This window comes from Mytilus californianus, unplaced genomic scaffold, assembly GCF_021869535.1.
Source record: "Mytilus californianus isolate M0D057914Y unplaced genomic scaffold, xbMytCali1.0.p SCAF_18, whole genome shotgun sequence".
NCBI lineage: Eukaryota > Metazoa > Mollusca > Bivalvia > Mytilida > Mytilidae > Mytilus > Mytilus californianus.
This window is the reverse complement of record NW_026262666.1, coordinates 1,641,778-1,662,310: the sequence shown is the minus strand read 5'-3', so window position 1 is coordinate 1,662,310 and position 20,533 is coordinate 1,641,778. Positions and strand designations below refer to the sequence as shown.

The 20,533-nt window shown below is 33.3% G+C and overlaps 1 protein-coding gene across 2 annotated transcripts in view; it reads right to left on the bottom strand.

Moving 5' to 3' along the window:
* Positions 1–20,533, bottom strand: part of LOC127726543 (temptin-like) — a 59,403-nt gene that overhangs the window by 31,199 nt on the left and 7,671 nt on the right. The window contains exons 1-3 of one of the 2 annotated variants that reach the window (XM_052233934.1): positions 19,111–19,329; positions 18,015–18,165; positions 16,237–16,430 (exon numbers count right to left, since the gene is read on the bottom strand). In XM_052233934.1, the coding sequence (XP_052089894.1) occupies positions 16,351–16,430; positions 18,015–18,165; positions 19,111–19,293 (414 nt within the window). In that variant the 5' untranslated portion in view covers positions 19,294–19,329 and the 3' untranslated portion in view covers positions 16,237–16,350. Of the gene's footprint in view, positions 1–16,236; positions 16,431–18,014; positions 18,166–19,110; positions 19,330–20,533 lie in introns of those variants that run through there. The other variant, XM_052233936.1, reaches the window with a different exon arrangement.

Sequence of the window (20,533 nt, the reverse complement as noted above, 5' to 3'; positions counted from 1 at the left end):
GAAAAGACAATATGTAAATCTTCTTGTCTTGACGTTTCTGCCCCTGTCAGATTTTCTCTAGTCATAGCAGTTTTTTGTCGGTCATGTTGGTTAGCAGGTGAGGTCATCGGACATATTTTCAAACTAGATCTCCCAATTGTGATTGTGGCTTAGTTTGGTTAAATTCGGTTTCAGAAAAGAAGATTTTTGTAAAAGCATAACAGACGACGACAGTCTTTTACCAGGTTTAAACCAGGTCTAATCCACCATTTTCTATGTATGAAAATTCCTGTACCAAATCAGGAATGTGACAGTTGTTGTCCATTCGTTTGATGTGTTTGAGCTCTAGATTTTGCCATTTGATTAGGGACTTTTCGTTTTGAATTTTCCTCGGAGTTCGGTATTTTTGTTATTTTACTTTTTTTGTAGATGAAACGCGCATCTGGCGTACAAAATTTCAACCCTTGTATCTATGATGAGCTTATTGACGGACGACGGACACCAAATGATAAGAAAAGCTCACCTGACTCAAATGATCAAGTGAACTTTTCTCGTCATTTGGTGTCCGTGGTCCGTCAAAAAGCTCATCACAGATAAAAATCCTGTTCACTGAAACTACAAAGCAATATGTTTGGAAACTCTACATGATTGATGATAAGGATACCCATTTCAACGATTACCATTTACTATTGATAGGTTGCAAATAGTAGTCACAGTGGCACATAGTTTCCATTGAAATGCAACGGGATATAGTATTATTAAACCACTTTTCCATTAAAAAAAATGTTCTAAATGTCAAGATCTATACCTACATGTACTTCCGATTTCCGCCAAATTTTATTCATGCCATGAATCCTTGTAGGAGTAATTGGCTTTAAATAATTGTTTTTGGGTAGAACAGTTGAAATGGTAACCAATACACGATCTACAGCATTACCCAAATATATAGCCCTAGCTTTTCATATTGATTTTGGATAAAGACTCGAGTATCCCATTTTGAATTTTTAAAAACATTTATACGGGTAAAAATAATGTTTTGTAAATATTTGTCCCTCCAAGCATACCAAAATTGTGAACCCTTGAAATTAAAAAAACATTTTTCTCGAAAAAGGTTCAGTATGGGGAGACTCACTTTGCAGCAGCGGCAGCGGCTTTTAATCTTTTATGCCTTTATCTTGAAAACTACAAAAAAAGTAAAATAACAAAAATACTGAACTCCAAGGAAAATTCGAAAAGGAAAGTCCCTTATCAAATGGCAAAATCAAAAGCTCAAATACATCAAACGAATGGAAAACAACTGTCATATTTCTGAATTGGTACGGGCATAAAGAATAAAAAAAGAGTGTAATGATAACAGTCTGAATATGCGCTGTAGTGAGAGTCCAATTTTGGCAATTTGTGCTCTTATGAGTTTTGTTGTTTTATTAAAACAAATTAATGTCTTTCGAGCCAAAACATTACATCATTTGTTACTCTAGGGGGAGCTTAGGGTGTGGGCACCTGATTACGCCTTATCAGGTCATAAAGGAAAATTATTCATCTAAAGACATGTTAAAAATGTCAAACCTCACTCCCAGATATTATCTTAAACCATTGATAAATATGATCAATCATGTGCTTTACGGTTAATCATGTAAGGAAACAGCTATTAATATTATAAGTGTTTTTTGTTTACTATATAAAAAGGAGTATAATCATAAAAGCTTCGAAAAAAACCTGCAAAAACTTAGACTAAACCATTAATCTCTGATATTGTCGTTCTTCGTGTCAAAAAAACAAAAACAAACAGAAGATGGTCACGACATACACGAAACAAATATGGAATTAAAGATTGAAGCCAAAAATGGAGACAAAAGAGATAGATATGTCACTCGAATCAAGTGTTAAATAATCAGATACTGATTTAGTGTATTCACCAAATAAGCTATAATATTTGCATGCTTGAAATACAAAATCGCTTAAATTTTGTAAACAAATTTTGATGTCCCCATTTGAAGTATTAAAATACTCCCTTTTAATTCTCAACAATGTTCAAGCCCCCCGTTAAGTTACTCCCCACCCCCAATTCCGGTTACAAAATGACCGGTCCCTCACATGAGTTATTGCCCTTCCAATGTGTTTTTTTTCTAACATCTTCAGAAAAGTAATATATAAAGAGAAATTTAAACAGCTAAAATGATGATCAGCAAAGGCAAAATAACAAAAAGTTACATACTTGAAATTTTTGTTTCAACTTCTTATATAAGAAAGTGCCTATAAATAAAAGAGACATTGTCAATGTAAACAGACTATTATTTTGACTTCCCTTCTAAATCAAGAAATGTCTTTTTAATAAATTTGTAAACACACATTTAAAAAAAAACATGCCCCTCCGCTCCCCCAAAAAGAAAATGAACGGTCGATACCGTAGCCCTGTTTACAGTTCGATGCCTCGCTTCTGGAGGTGTCTATATGAGCGGCTTCCCATGAAACCTTTTATGTTGCAGGTATCCGGTTACTGGCTAGTCGAATCTGAAAAATGAATGAGCTCAAACACATTAAAAAGATGCGCGCAAATGTAATGCACCGAGTTGAAGGTCATCCGGTATAATTATGCATGATTAGAAAATGTTACAGCTATTGTTATGAAATACTTTTAAACATGACTGTGATTTAATTGGTATAGAAAAAATAATGAAATAAAGTGACAATTCAGACAGAGGGAATAAACATAACGGTATAGTGTTCTTTTGCACTAAAAGTTGTTTTTTAAAATATATTTTCGCTACAGCCGGGAATCTAGTTCCTTTGATAATGGATCGAAATCTTCTTCCAAAATGTTTGAAACGTTGACTTTTGTTAAATTGTACTATCTCATTCTTTCTATCAGTTGCACTTTCGGAAGCTAATACGAGGTTGGTGTTTCTATATGAGAAAGAGTTAACTGGCATTAAAACAATTATTGCAGAATATCATCTGGTAGATCAAATATTTGAACTCCAGGTGCTCAGTACACAGTCGGGGACCCATCATGATTTATTCACCTTAACCGTATGTTCATTATGGTAGAACTTTCGGTTAAACCTATTTGCTGTTCATATCTTGTCAATTTCACCAAAATATAAGGTGTGATTTTTTTTCATTTTTAAAACAAGGTACTAACGTTCCGAGGTTTATCTCTTTTAAAATCTGAACCAAACGATAGCTTCAGATTTTAGCCGGGTTAATGGTAACAAGTGCATGTTTATCTCGGACAGTTAATGATGTCTTTACACTTAATCCATTGGATGTTGGATGTGTACTGATTGATATTTTAGTCTAAGATACATGATTTTTTTATTAGTTGTTATTGGCTTTAAACTAGCTGTCAGTAACTGCCAGTACTCTAAGATCTGTACTTGGTGTCTTTTTTTGTTTTTAGGGATAAGGTATGGATAAATACCCTGCCATTTCCGGTCTGTGTTTTTGTTTGATGATTTTTTGCTTTGTATCGATCAAATGGCTTTAAACTAGCTGTCAGTAACTGCCAGTACTCTAAGATCTGTACTTGGTGTCTTTTTTTGTTTTTAGGGATAAGGTATGGATAAATACCCTGCCATTTCCGGTCTGTGTTTTTGTTTGATGATTTTTTGCTTTGTATCGATCAAATGAGTTAAGCCTTTTTCAACTGATTTGTATAGTTTATTCTTATGTTGTGTTGTTACACCACTGTCCCAGGTTAAAGGAGGGTTGAGCGCTCACAAACATGTTAAACCCCGCCACATTCTTTATGTGCCTGTCCCAAGTCAGAAGCCAGTGGTTCAGTGGTTGTCGTTGGTTCATGTCTGTCATATTTGTTTTTCGTAAGTTGCTTTGTTATAAACTAGGTCGTTAGTTTTCTCAATTAAATTGTATCATATTTTTTCATGTCGGTGCCTTTTATAGCCGACTATACAGTATGGGTTTTTTTCATTGTTGAAGACCGTAGAGTTGCCTATAATTGCTTACATCCACTTCATTTGAACTTTGGTGGATAGTTGTCTCATTGGGAATCATACCACATCTCCTTGTTTTATGTACTAGTAAGACAGTTTTTTCGTTCCGTATTGTGAACTTGTCAGTTGTAGTTATTAGCTGTAATTATACTTGTACAGAATTATAAGAAATGAGAATTATCCAAAAATGATCCTATCAATCAGAACACCAAAGTCGGTACATGTATCATTATTTTAGGTTTAAACACAGTCACGTTTATTCATATCTTATTCATACTCATTATTGACAAGCTCGTGTGGCGGTATTTTTTTCAATTTTAACTTTCCGTAGCTGAAGGATTGTTTGACAATGTATCAATAGCTGAAATAAGTGTAAAAAATAATTAAGCGGACCATAGGTTTCCGCCTTTTGTGATGTAACTAGTTTGAAAAAGATATGGGGTATACGTCAATGAGACAGTAACCCAACGACACAAACACCACTACTTGTGTGCAAATGAATCAGAAGCTATTAAGTAGCTAACATTTACATAACAAAACACATTAAGATATTACATACGAAAACCACTGACGAGGTTGATAATTGGTAAAAAAGTAAAATAACAAACAAACCGAACTCCGAGAAAAATTCAAATGGCAAAATCCAAAGCTCAAACACATCAAACGGATGGATAACAACTGTCATATTCCTGACTTGGTACAGGCATTTTCTTATGTAGAAAATGGTGGATTGAACAAGGTTTTTTTTTTATCTTTATTATTATAACAAGGTTTTATAGCTAGCTAAACCTTTCACTTGCATTACAGTCCCATAAAATTCCATCATATTCACAACAATGTGTGAACAAAACAAACAGACATAATACTAGATTAAAATGTCAAAAATAAGGGTACAGCAATCAGCATTGTGTTATGATCTCAATCACTATAAAAACAAACAAATATGTAAAACAAAGAAAAACAAGAAAGTTACATGGATCTTTTTTAAGGTTTACATAGTTTTCTGAGATATTCACCCCTGTCCCTTTCAAAAATCTAGCATTTATGAGTAAGAGCCGGAATAATAAAAAGCATGGTTTGTAATCTTTTAGAATTATTGACCATATTTCAACTTTTTACATTGACGTTGTAACACTTTAAACATGTAAAGGTTATTCCTTTTTCGAGTCTAATAAAAAAGACTACTATATGATTTTAAGTAGCTCAAATGGAGTTAGGAAAAAACTAACACACAATATTTATTCGAAGGAAAATGTAAGAATTCCAAAAATAGTTTTGTACACCATCGCTTTATAATTTTGTCTTTCCTTCTCATTTCTCTCTGTCATTTTCAAAGTGTGTTTCCAAGAACGGATAAGATATCGATCGTAATCGTAGACGGTAGAGGTATATACTTCCATATCGCACTTTGGTTTATCTACTTCATTATGTTCATAGACTTTTCTATGTTTTCTTTCTGGACAAGACATACTTCCGGATCGCGAAGGACGATGAATACACCGTCGTCAACACTCTCCACTTGCAATAGAATAAAGACGTTTCCTGCTTTGATTGTATAAAGAAGTTGTGATGTCGTAATGATGTCATATTTATTTTGAAATTGACGTATTTGACCTTAAATATCAATTTTATTCCAAAAGAGATCTTTTTAACGACAAAAGCCAAGTATCTTTTTATAAAGGTCTCTGTCTCTGTTACTTTAATTGACAAAATGCCATGATAAGGCTATATAAGTTTTGTAGTTCCCATTATCTGCAAACAGCTTGGAGCGCTCATGCACATATGTACGAATGACCCCCAAAAAGTGGCCTGATTATACAATCTCCTTTTCTTATCTAAGAGTTCCGAATCATATATTTCAATTCGTTAAGAAATGTAAAAATGGATGATTGAACAAGAGAAAATAAAAATAATCATGTTGTGGAAACAAAACGATGATTTATTTGTACGTTTTAAACCTGTTGCATTTTGCAACTGAATGCTATGTTTTTTTACTACTGCAACCACCAACAACCACTGAATTACAGGCTCCTGACTTGGGGCAGGCACAAATATAAAATGACGGGATTTAAAATGTTTATGAGCACTTAATCCTCTCTCATAAACTGAGACAGTGGTGTAACAGCACAACATAAAGCAAACTGTATTCGTTGGAAATAGCTTGACTCATCAGATCGAAATGAAACACGAAAACCAACTAAAAGAAAAGACACAAAAGTATCTATATAAAAAGTACTCGCAGTTACTGAAAACTAGTTCAAAGCTTACTATAACTAATACATAGATCACCTAAAGTATCAATCAGTTTACATGCAACTTTATTAGACGTAAAGACGCCGTAAACAGTCTGAGAAAAGTATGACTTTGAGCAATGCCAAAATATGAGTACATAATATCGACAGAATGTAGAACCATAAGTGTTCATAATTATATATAATAAATTTAATTTTAATTCATCAAAAACAAAATCAATGCTATTATGGATAAAAACTGTATTCAATGATTTAACTATTGAAATGATATCCTTTAGGAACCGATTTATTCGAAGAATCAATGAGTTTACATGGATAATCTTTTGAATTTCGTTACGTTTGAATCGAGCTTCTCCAATAAAGGTTACTTGAGAAGCACATGTCGTGTGAATAGAAATCAGCATCATAAATAATTATGCTTATATACCCAATAGAATATTGATTTATTGATTGATGTCTGCTGAACGTCCAGCAGAAAATATGACAAACAAAATATGATGATGTGGTACGATTGCCAATCAGACAACTCTCCACCAGAGACCAAATGACATAGAAGTCCACAACTATTAGTCGCCGTATGGCTTTCAAAAATGAGCAAAACCCATACCGCATAGTCAGCTATACAAGGTCCCGAAATGACGTGTTACCCAATTCAAACGAGAAAACTAATGGCCTGATTTATGTACAAAAGTATGAACGAAAAACAAATGTGATAAACAGTAACAGACGCCAACCACTGAATTACAGGCTCATGACTTGGGACAGTCACATACAGTATGTGGTGTGCCTAAACAACAACCACTAAATTACTGGCTTATGACTTGGGACAGTCACATACAGTATGTGGTGAGCCTAAACAACAACCACTGAATAACAGGCTCCTGATTTCTGACTGGCAGATACAGTATGTGGTGACTGTGGTAAAGTTAAACGAGAACCACTGAATTACAGGCTCCTGACTTGGGACAGTCACATACAGTATGTGGTGAGGTTGAACAACAACCACTGAATTACAGGTTCCTGGTTTCGGACTGGCAGATACAGTATGAGGTGACTGTGGTAAAGTTAAACGAGAACCACTGAATTACAGGCTCTTGACTTTGGACAGGCACATACAGTATGTGGTGAGGTTAAACAACAACCACTGAATTACAGGCTCTTGACTTTTGACTTTGGATGTGGCGGGGTTGAACTAGTTTGCTGGCGTCAATGACTGTGACTGTGGTATAGGAATATGGTTAATAATTCTACAAGATGACAAACCATGCTTTGTATTATCTTGTTCTTACTCATAAATGCTACATTTTAAAAGGGACAGGGGTGAAGATCTCAGAAAACTATGTAAACCTCTAAAACGATCAATGTAACTTTCACCAATTATCAACCTCGTCAGTGATTGTCGTATGTAACATCTTAATTTGTTTTTTGTGTAAATGTTAGCTACTTAATAGCTTCTCTTTCATTTCCACACAACTTGTTAAGAAGACAGGGAAAGATTTGAATTATGACATATTTAGATTTTTGTTGAAGACTGTATATTGACCTCTAGTTGTACGTCTAGTGGTGTTTGTGTCGTTGGGTTACTGTCTCATTGACGTATACCCCATATCTTTTTCAAACTAGTTACATCACAAAAGGCGGAAGTCTATGGTCCGCTTAATCATTTTTTACACTTATTTCAGCTATTGATACATTGTCAAACAATCCTTCAGCTACGGAAAGTTAAAATTGAAAAAAATACCGCCATACGATCTTGTCAATAAAGAGTATGAATAAGATATGAATAAACGTGACTGTGTTTAAACCTAAAATAATGATACATGTACCGACTTTGGTGTTCTGATTGATAGGATCTTATTTGTATAATTCTAATTTCTTATTATTCTATTCCAGTATAAGTTATAGCTAATTACTACAATTGACATGTTCATAATATGGAACGCCCAAACTGTCTTACAAAAAAAAAAGGTGTGATATGATTGCCAATGCGACAAATGTCAACCAAAGTTCAAATGAAGTGGATGTAAGCAATTATAGACGGTCTTTAACAATGAGAAAAACCCATACCGTATAGTCGGATATAAAAGGCTCCGACATGAAAAATATGATACAATTTAATTGAGAAAACTAACGACCTAGTTTATAACAAAGCAACTTACGAAAAACAAATATGACAGAAATGAACCAACGGCAACCACTGAACTACCGGCTTCTGACTTGGGACAGGCACATAAAGAATATGGCGGGGTTAAATGTGTTTGTGAGCGTTCAACCCTCCTTTAACCTGGGACAGCGGTCTAACAGCACAACATAAGAATAAACTATACAAATCAGTTGAAAAAGGCTTAACTCATCAGATCGATACAAAGCAGAAAAACATCAAATACAGACCGGACGTGGTAGGGTATTTATCCATCCCTTATCCCGAAAAAACAAAAAAAGACAACAAGTACAGATCATAGAGTACTTGCAGTTACTGATAGTTAGTTCAAAGCCAATGACATCTAAAAAAAATAAGGTATCTAAAACTAAAATATCAATTATTATTATCATTATTATTATTACCATAACAATTACACGTCACTATATTTGTTTTGCTTATGTTCAGACGTTAATTTGTTCACTTCGTTTCCTCTTTGTTATGATTCGGAACATTTACAATTAGAAAAGGAGTAAGTGTACTAGTAACGAGGCTTGACCTCTTGTATTAGTATAGATATCATACAATATTATTTATTTATAAAATAACATTTATTAGATATTCACGAGATGTTAGACTGTCATATTTGTATGAACGCTTTTCACCTTTTGCATTTTAAATTGAAAACTGCAAATTTTAGATAGCCTCATTTTGATGGTTTGTTAATATTCAATTGAATATCAGAAGATAAGCAAAAGACATAAAAACAAAGATTCCATGCTTCTGTCTTATACAAATATTTTTTGCGAGTTACATCTTTTCTGTAAGGCCTGCTCTAATAACCAATTTCATCAAAATCTATATTACTTGTGACTAATAAGCAAATGAGTAGCTGATCATGGATTTTGGGTATTTTGATATGTAATTGTTGAAAGGAGACGTGTGGAATGTGTCAATGCCACAGTACCGGTAAAGCAAAAACTTTTAAAAAAAAAACAGCGAGAGCTTTATATAATAGTCTTTTACAATAGACAGATGTCTTCATGAGTTGCCATGTTCTAAAGCTTCCCTAGACGAGGTTGCTAATTAGGGAAAGGTTCATTGATCTTTTAAACGTTTAATCTAGCCATTTGTAATCTTCAGCATTTAGGATTAAGAAAAGACTGGTCGGTTCGGAATAATTTTCCCGGGTAAGATTCAGTAGAAATTTACGTTGTGATCTATAATCTTTAAAAAATTTGACCTTGTCGTTACAAAACATAGTATATGTTTACATCTCATTTACATGTTATCCTCCACAATATACATGTAATATTTTCTGCTTGACGTTCAGCATACATCAATCAATACATCAATCTTTTATTAGTTTTGCAAGCATAAATTTTATAATGCCGATTTCAAACATGGAATATGTTTACATCTCATTAACATGCTATCCTCCAAAATATGCATGTAATAGTTTCTGCTTGATGTTCAGCAGACATCAATCAATAAATTAATCTTTTATTTGTTTTGCATGTATAAGTTTTATTATGCAGATGTTTGTGCACACGACAAGTGTTTCTCAAATAACCTTCAAATTGTTGTTTTGCGATTACTGTGACATTGACATATACCACACATCTCCTTCCAACAATTTCCTACCAAAATACCGGAAATCAAAATACCTCACCAGTCGACTGGTAATAAATTGTTCAAATAAGGCCTTTGAAAAGAGTGGAATTCATTTTGATTTTTCTACCCTATATACCACTTTGCCTCATAATCTCATTAAGAAAAAAATCACACATCTAATTAAATGGGCATTGTAACTTGGATGGAGAGTTGTCTCATTGGCACTCATACCACATCTTCCTATATCTATTTAAAAAGTAAGAATTGACATGTATATGTTCAAACTCTTTTAGGTATTTTTTTAGTAACACCAAACAAAAGAACTATGTCAATTGGACCTGCTTTGATACTATAACTGCACTTGAATTTTTACTAGAAAACATTTTTGTTCGCTATTGAGATTCCGTATAACGTCAAATTATCGGAATTCTAATGGGGACTAACTGTGCACATCTTATTGCAGACCTGTTTCTGTATTGTTATGAGTTACAATTTATGAATAAATTCAGCAAAGACCCATCCAGACAACATCTGCTATAAACATTTAATAACACTTTTAGATATTTGTATGATATATTGGGTCTCAACAATGACGACTTCAGTATGTACACTAAAGTGATTTATCCTGCAGAACTGACTATAAATAAAGCTAATACTAACAATGAACACTGCCCTTTCCTGAATCTTGATATCTATATCTTTAACGGGAAGCTTAATACGAAAATTTACGATAAAAGAGATGATTTTTCATTTCCTATTGTTAAGTATCCATTTTTAGATGGTAACGTTCCCTTGTCACCATCTTATGGTGTTTATATATCTCAACTTGTTCGATTCGCTCGTGTATGTAACAACGTATTTGACTTTAACGAAAGAAATCTATGTATTACTGAAACATTATTACACCAGGGTTTTCGATATCACAAACTAGTCAAAACATTTACTAATTTTTATCATCGGTACAAGGACATCATTCGTAAATATATATCAACAAGCAGACATCCTATACGTTCAGGTATTTCACATCCAATCTTTTATGATAATATTCTATACAAAGCACAAAAATGTCGTCATTCACCTCAAAAGCTAACTAAACCTTTAAACAGACTTATTCAGAAGGGATATAGTGACGATACTGTTGTCAGGTCATTAAAAATTGCATATTTTGGAATTGATTTACTCATAGGGTCTTTGCACCGGAAATAAACAAATTTATACTAAAACCAGTCGTTGGCATGATACGGATTATATTCTTCTCGTATAATTTATGATGGTATGATACTAAACCCCTAATAAGAGGGATTGTGCTTAATTTTCATATGATGATGACATATTGTTTCAATCAGTTTATTTGAGGTCTGGAGCTGGCATGTCAGTAACTGTTAGTAGTCCTTTGTTAATTTATGTATCATTGTTATTTGCTTAGTTTCTTCTGTTGCCTATTCTGACATCGGATTCGGGCTTCTTTTTAACTGAGTTTTACTGTACGTATTGCTGTATGTTTGTTAATTCTACATTGGCTAGAGGTATAGGGGAGGGTTGAGATCTCATTAAACATGTTTAACCCCGCCGCATTTTTAAGCCTGTCTCAAGTCAGGAGCCTCTGGCCTTTGTATGTTTTGTATGTTGTTTTTTTTAATTATAGTTCATTTATTTGTTGCGGAGTTAAGTGTGACGTCCATTTTCACTGAACTAGTACACATTTTTGTTTAGGAGCATGCTAAAGCTCGCCTACGGGTGCGGGATGTTCTCGCTGTGTTGAAGACCCATTGGTGTCTTGGGCTGTTTTCTGCTCTTTGGTCGGGTTGTTATCTTTTTGACACATTCCTCATTTCCATTCTCAATTTTATTCATTGGGTTAGCTCGATTCGAAACGTTACGACATTCAAAAGAACTCGATGTACACTCACGGTTCTTTCGAATAAACATCTTCCTAAAGGATATCATTTAATGAAACTTAATCATAATCCGTTGCATGATTGATACTTTAGCCTGATTTATTTATTAGTTGAAATAAGCTCTGAACTAGCTTTCAGTAACTGCGAGTAATTTAAGTTAGGTACTTTGTGGTTTTTTTTTTACTGTTGATAGTTGTTTTTTTTCCAGCTTTATTTCGATGTGATGAAGCCAAGCGATTTCCAACAGGTTATACAGCTCGTCTTATGTTATGCTATTACACCACTGTCCCCGTTTATGAGAGGATTGAGGGCACATAAACATGTTTAATCCCGCCATATCATATTCGTGCCTGCCCCAAGTAAGGAGGCTGTAATTCAGTGGTTTTGGTTGGTTGCTGTCTGTTATGTTTGTTTTTTCCTTTATTGTTTAGTCATAAATCAAGTCGTTTGGTTTTTCTTCGTTTGAATTGCTGTACGTGCATATAATATAATTCAAGTAAAATCATGTCAGTACATAATGGGGAACTTGCAGTCAATATACAAACAGTTTAAATATGCACAGTTTTACCAAAAAAAATTCAGCACAATTTGCGTGTTTAAAAAAATAAGTATTTCTCATCAGTGATACCATACTACAAAAAAATTTTCTGTGTGAAGTTTTGTCGATTAATGTATCCTCGTCACTTTCCTCTGGCTCTGGTTTGCATCTCTTCGACTTATAGTTTGTTACGGTCCCTATGGTATCTCCGTACTTTTTACTGAAAAGCAAAAGCTTTCTCCGCGGTAACATGTTATTAAATGTTTAGAAAGTGTATTTTGAGTTAAGAGATGCAGGAACCATCATGACACAGCACCCTGCACTGATGTCTTTAGTTACAGACATGGGGTAATTGAAATATGTAACTGTAATTGACCGTAATGAATCAAAATTCTCAAGTAATTGAATGTAATGTGTACTTGAACATTTTTTCAATTACAAGTAATTGAAAGTATTGAATTACATAGCGAAAATTGTCTGTAATTGACAATTACTTTTGAAAATAGTCGCTTTAGGTCTAATTTGTTGTTACTATAAAGCAATGTATGATAGAAACTTATGAACATTTCATAGAATAAATGCATGTTTTAAATATCTTATCTTAATTTTTCATTTCAAAAGTAATTGAAGTAATTAAATGCATTTGCCACGTATTTGGAAAGAAATTAATTACACTGGTAAAAAAAAGTCTATGTAATATGTAATTTAATCGAAGATTTTGTAATTGAAATTGAATTTAATTAATTACTTTTAAAAGTAATTGACCCCATATCTTTGGTTAATGATTCGGTACTGACATGACATAACCTATTTTTCTAGAATTTCCCTTTGATGAATTTAGAAATTACTTAGAAACTAAGTTTCGAACTCCATCGGGCAAAGTTGATCTGAGATGAATCGTACAGATTTTACAATTACATGTATTCTTATCCCTGCCTTTCTGTTGTTTAGGCGTTCCTGATGAACCCAAAAGAGCGCTTCAAAACGCACGAAATTTATAAAGTGCTATTACCTTTTAAAGTAAATACAACTGTTTTATGCTTTCAAATCTAAAAGTTATTTACTACTAGTATACGGCGAAAATGTAAGGTACAATTAAATTTTCTAATTCTGTCTAGGTCTTATACAATAAAGCAAATAGCCATGTTATTTATTAATCGAAATGGGGAGAAAATATGTAATTACAATGTAAATTTGTTTAAAGGTTCCTATTAGTATTAATTTATAAAACAAACATTACTGTGACATAAATATACATCTTATTAAAATCTATTGTGCAGAAATTGTCACAAAAAAATAACAAAATTTTAAGGTTTCATGGATTCAAATTTGCAATACTGTTTTATATTTTCCATATGTCGCATGTTATGGCACTTCTTTGTATTTCACAAAGGTTTTGAATGTTGAGGTTTTTTTTTATATGAATGAAAAATACCCCAAATTTCACTAAAAGTTTATCATTTCATTTTGTTTATTAGGCTTTTTTTATATTAACTACAGCTTATTGGGTGCAAATCTTCAATTATTTAAGGATCGTAACTCATAGAGATTTACAATAAGTGTATAACTTCGAACCAACTCTGTATAGGAAAAAGAATGAGACTAGAATCGATTGATTATTCTTAACACCCACTGGCAATTATCTCTTGCATATTTTAGACGATGAACCATTAACAATTAACAGATAGGTCCTGCAAGGTAAATCGACAGGAATTAAGATCGGAAAAATTTCACCTACAACTGGAAAATGACGGTATGTTTGAAAGAGGCAGAAATTGATCTTTGCAACAGACCAACAACGGACCCCTAAAAGTGTTGTTGCAAGATTTTTTACGTTCATAGAGCTTGGCTCTCTCTCAAAACAAGGAATTGGATTTACGTCCCCATTCGGACCGGGCATGACTGCGTATATCCCAAACAGCCAAACGGACGTCCACTGTTACAAGGGTTTCACTACCGGAGAAGTCTATGTGAACACATTTCTATACTCCAGTCACCCTTGCGTGAGGAAATATTAAAGTGGATCATAGATTTCATATGTTTTGGTATGACCTAGTAAGTTGGAAGGAGATGTTATGTATACGGCAATACGATAGTAAATAAACAAAACAAATATCAAAGATATAGCTAGAGGCCAATATACCGTCTTCACTATATGCCATGTTCTAAATCTTCCCAAGTTTTAACAAGTTGTGAATAAATTAAACAGAAGCTATCAAAGATCTGAAATGAACATAACAAAACAAAAACGTATAAGACAACCACTGACAAGGTTCATATAAGGTACATGAATATTTTGAGATTAAACTATTTTTTTTATGTGATCTTATACCCTATCCCTTTTTTAATTCCTAGCATTTCGGAGCAGGAGTAGACAGTTCGGTTTGGACTAATTTTTCCGGCAAGAGTGCAGCAGAAAATTACCGTTTAGCATTTGACCGTGTCGGACTAGTACAAAGCATGGTATATTCACATTCCATTAACATGTTATCGTATATACCTAAATATACATGCAATATTTTTCCGCTGAACGTTCAATAAATCAATCATTTGTTATGTATGCATAGTTCTAATGATGCCGATTTCTGCGTACACGACACATGCTTCCGAATAATATTCATTGATTCCAACGTTACCAAATTTAAAAAGAACTATCCATGAAAATTCTCTGATCCTTCGAATAATGTTATTCTAAAGCATGGTTTTGATAATAAGATCTTTGAAAAAAAAAATTTGGTACTTGCATTGATTGTGTTCTTGATAAATGAAAACTAAATATGTCTTGCTATATATTTATAGAAATAAAAGAAGAATGTGTCTGAGGACACGAAAGCCCTCGCTCAAGCTTTGCAAATTTCCAAGTTAAATTGAGGCATAACTCTAGAACAGTAAATGACTCAATACCAAAATTCGAACTCTATCTGAATGTTGTAGTTCTTAGTATTGTGTAGGAGTTTCATAAAATTTGAATAAGACAATCTTAAGTTAGAGTGTGGAAACGGAAAAATGCAATTTTTCCAAGTTACAATGTAAAAAAGGTCATAATTCTAGAACGGTAAATGACTAACTGCCTAAATTCGAATTCTGTCTTCTAGTTTTTGTTCTTATCATTGTGTATGAGTTTCATATAATTAACATGAGGTAAACTTACGTTAGAGTGCGGAGACGAAATTTGGACGGACGGACGGACGGAAAGACGGACGATCAAGGGTAACACTTAATGTCCCCGTTGCCTACAAGGGGAGCATAAACATTATGGTCCTAAATTCAGTCGATATCGTGTGTGTACTCATATCTTGGCATCGCACAAGGTCGTGCTTTTCTCATGACTGTTTATGGCGTCATTCCGATAAATCCGTTGCATGCGTACTAATTGATACTTTAGCCTGGGTAAAATGATGTAATAAGCTTTGAACTGGCTTTCACTTACAACGAGTACTTAAGGTACTTAGTGTCTTTTCTCTTCAGTTAGATGTTTTTCGCGCTTCATGTCGATAGGATGAGTCAAGCCATTCCTTACTGTTTAAACAGTTCGTCTTATGTTGTGTTGTTACACCACTGTCCCGGGTTAGGAGAGGGTAGATGGCTTATATACATATTTAATCCCGCCATAATATATATATGCCTGGCCATTGTTAGGAGCCTGCAGCTCATTGGTTTATTGCTGTCTGTTATATTTGTTTTTTCGTTTATTGTTTGGGCAAAAATCAGGCCGTCTGTTTTTGTTAGTTTACCTAAACATATCAATATTAAATTAAAATCATGTCAGTACATAAAGGGAACTTGTAGTCTATCACAAGCAAATGTATGCTATTTTTATTTATAGTTTATGTAAAAAGAATGCATAAGAAAATTTAAAAACAAGTTTTCGGCAAAAAAATGCTTACTTTTTTTATTTAACAAAAAGGCTGCGTTGCAAATAAATATTGGCTCTTCTATTCCGAGATAATTCTTACACACAATGACCAAATATGCATCATTTTCCTGTGTTCCATGGACATTTTATATCTTTATTTACTGTTTCACATTTGGAATCATTCAGGGGTTCACAAATACCTAAAATGAAATGATAGAAAAAAAATGAGTAAAATAATAATTATTGAATTATTATGTAACCACGATGTTATTTCATTTACCTTGTATTATACCCAGCCTTAAATTTTGTATTAAAATATCTATCAAATAGTAACTTCTTTTCCCCTTACAAACACTACTACAATTATCACCAGGCCAATGGTCAGTGCCTCGGTACTAACATGATTTATAAAATGCCTCTCTTTGAATCTCCGATGATAAATTTAGAAATTATTTAGAAACTAAGATTCCAACAACCTTAGCCAACTTTGACCTTCAATGAATTTAAATAAACTTTTTTTTTCTGTGTTGATCATCAAGTTCTTCACGTGCTCGGGTACTTAAACATACAGGTTAACTCCAAACTATCCTACTGCCTGTCGATACTTTTATTTTGGCATTGCACAAGTCATGTCTTCTTTGACTGTCCATAACGTTCAAACACTAAATCCCTGGCTGCGTTTTAGTTGATTTTAGTCTCTGATGCATGATTTTTTATTATTAATTGCTTTTGGCTTTTAACTAGCTTTAAGTAACTGCGAGTACTCTCAAATCGTACTTTTGTGTTAATTTGACCTGTTGATACAATTTGTAATTTTTTTGTAATTTAATGTTTACTAATTTTGTGTTATATCTAGTCTCACTATTTTTAATATGTACCACCTTTGATATGTGTGTTGTATGACGATAAATTTTCACTTGTGTTCTCGTACTAGGAACAACAAAATTATTTATCTTTTTAAAAATTATTTCCGTACTCCATGTATTATTATTATTATTACAACAAAATTATTTTTATTTACCTTTGTACGTTATTTTATTTGGCGGCATTTTGTCCAAGTTATGGTTGTCTTTTTGATATTGGTTAACATCTGATCTCCTTGTTTTTTTCATTTTGTATTTACATTGTGTCATAGATCATATTTATTCGTTCAGTGTATGTTCATTTGTTTTTGTTTATATGACTTTTGATTTAGCTTAGCCATTTTAATTGATATTTTATAGTGTGTCTTTCTATTTTGTGATGTTACACTATTGTTTTTGGTAGGGTTAAGGTTGGCGCATATTAAAACGTTTAAACCCGTTGCATTTGTTTGAACCTGTCCTAAGTCAGGAACCTGATGTTCAGTTCTCGTTTTTTATATAGATTAGACCATTGGTTTTCCTGTTTGAATGGTTTTACACTAGTTAATTTTTTGGGCCCTTTATAGCTTACTGTTCGGTGTGAGCAAAGGCTCCGTGTTGAAGACCGTGCTTTGACCTATAATGGTTTACTTTTACAAATTGTGACTTAGATGGAGAGTTGTGTCATTGGCACTCATACCACATCTTCTTATATCTATTGACTTTCAAATTGTTTTTGGGTCTGAGGGTTCCTGGAGTAGGTAAAAGAAACAAGCTTTTTCGGATGCAACAAGTGAATTATAAAGTGCTATTTTCATTTTTTAACATGTATTCTACATAGCATAAACAAATACCTGTTTTGTAGAGGACTACTCAGCAACATTTCCAGTGGCTTTAGTGCAACATGTTCAATAAACGTGAAATGTTTCCTGTCCTACTTACCTGGGTGACCAGATGCAGCCCCACTAGGAGTTCCGCCTTTTATCCACGTGCAGTCTGGGTCTCCAAGTTCTTGTCCATTTGTACGACCATCTTGGTCTGAATCTGTTTGACACAGTTCCTTTGTCCATTTAAATCCAGCGGTCTTAAAGTCCTGTAAATTTCCATACAGTAATTCAAAATTAATTGAATACACAGAATACGATATTTATATCATACACAGCAGTTATAGAGAGATTTTCAGCTCGATAATCAAAATGGTAAGGAAAAACATGCACAAGTAGTACTTAATATTAGAGCATTGTATTTTATGTCACTGTTTAAAGAGACATATTAACACTAAGTCGATGTCAGTAAATTTACATTGATTAAATCTAATGTCTCTGGAATAACAAACTGTAAAAATCGAACAACGATCCTCTGAGTCAGACCATTTGGTCATTAAGGGTTTGTGGTAGATCCTCCAAAAAAAGCCAATGAAAAATGTTTATGGCACAAGGTCGGTACGCAACGGTATTCAATAACATGTTTGCTGTTTAGTAGTATGCAAAAGCAAAATGTATGCAGAACTGTAACCCGTACGTTTTCATTTATCAGACGAGAATTGTGCACTTTCCCATTATTTTTTTTTCTTAATTTTGGTATTTGTTTTGTATACAAATATAAAAGAAATGTGGTATCATTGCCAATGAGACAATTATCCATCATCAAACAAAACACGATGATGTAGACAAAGGATCTATTTTCGTTTACCTTAATATCCGTAAAGCGGATGTGCAGCGGTATTCCATAACATGTTTGCTGTTTAGCAGTAAACAAAACCAAAATGTCTACAGAACTACAGGCCTTTTTTTTTGTTTCATTTTTTAGACGAAAATTATAAACTTTTCAATTATTTAACGGATATCCGAAAATAAATTCAATTATTTTTACATCTCAATGTTTCATTGATATACAAATATAAATGAGATGTGATATCATTACCAATATACATCAAAGATAAAACGAGGATGTAGATATATATGACCTATTTTCGTTTGCATTGATATCAATAATTGATTATGATTAGAAAATACTAGTAATAAGAAGATTTTTTTACCAGTCCAAATTGATTTCGAGCCCCTCCTCCTGGTTCCTTGTCGTGTCCTACTCCTCGCCATATCTGATCAGTCTGTCCGTTGCAAGGATCTGGTACTAAATTTCCGTTTGGAATATTATTTCTAAACCATGGAAATCCAAAAACAACGGTTACCAAGACTAGATATACAATTCCTCTGAACATGACCACTCTATCGTATTATTTTAAAATATCGAAGTTTCACAAGAAATCACATGTAATGATTGATCCTTTATCTGGGCTTATGTAAAGTACATGTAACTACAGTAAAACCTAAGTTAATCTAACTTTTTTGTTACTAAATTTGTTTATTTATATATATAAAAGTTTGGTTTGAGGAGATACTATCTTCATATACTATCCCGTCCGCTTTTTGTAGATTTTGAAATCACCGAATGCAACCTACCACGACGAGTGCTACTAATGGAACAGGATCTGTGTACCCTTCGGAAGATTATCATCGGTTTTGATTTGGGTTCGTGTTGCTCGTGTTTTTTTTCGTCGTTTTTTATTTTGCAAGAATTTTTCTGTAATTTTCTCCGACTTATTATAATGAATGTTCCCTTTCCTCTCTTTTATATAATGTACAACTGGTTCCTTTTCTTCTGGCATAAGTTTAAGCCCAATTTCGATTAATTTAAAATGAATACATATGAAGAAGGTGTTATACCACCAAATCATAGAACGTCATATCAGGTTTCATACGAAAAAGGGTCGAAAAAAATATTCCCTTGGATTTGACAGTTGTAGGAAGTAAACCCTGCTTTTACATAAACATATATCCTGGGTGTTTCAAAGCACCATTCTTTTTTTATTTGGTGTTTCTATAAAATATTTTGGAAACTTGAGGTTATATGGTTACTAAAGCATGTAAATAGGAAAAAGGGGTGAACATATGATTGGTTAACTTCCAGTGATGTATATGTGATGAAATGTATGTGAAATGTTGTCTGCCTTACCGGACAGGATAAAACTTCCCTTATGCCAAGTATTTCTGTATTTGAAACAAAAATAATTTCTGCAAATTTTTTGAAGTACCAATTTAATAAAGACTAAAAGGGGAAAATCAATGGTGGCATTACCCCTAGAAATAAGATTATATATGATTGTTAACTATCCACCAAAGACCGGGCACGGGTGTAAATAACTACAGAAATGTAACACTTGCTAAATGATCATTTTATTTCACCATGACGCAAAATCATAGTTCACAAGTATTATATCTACAATATGCATATAATGAAGGTAACATAAGACCGGTAGCCAGCTAATGTTTGAGCAATACTAATAAATGATAATTACATTCGAATAATCTTAATAGGGACAACATCAAAGGATCGATTTAGGATACAATTCATAATTCACACAGTTTTTTTGATAATCCCCCCCAACCTCTCTGAAAATC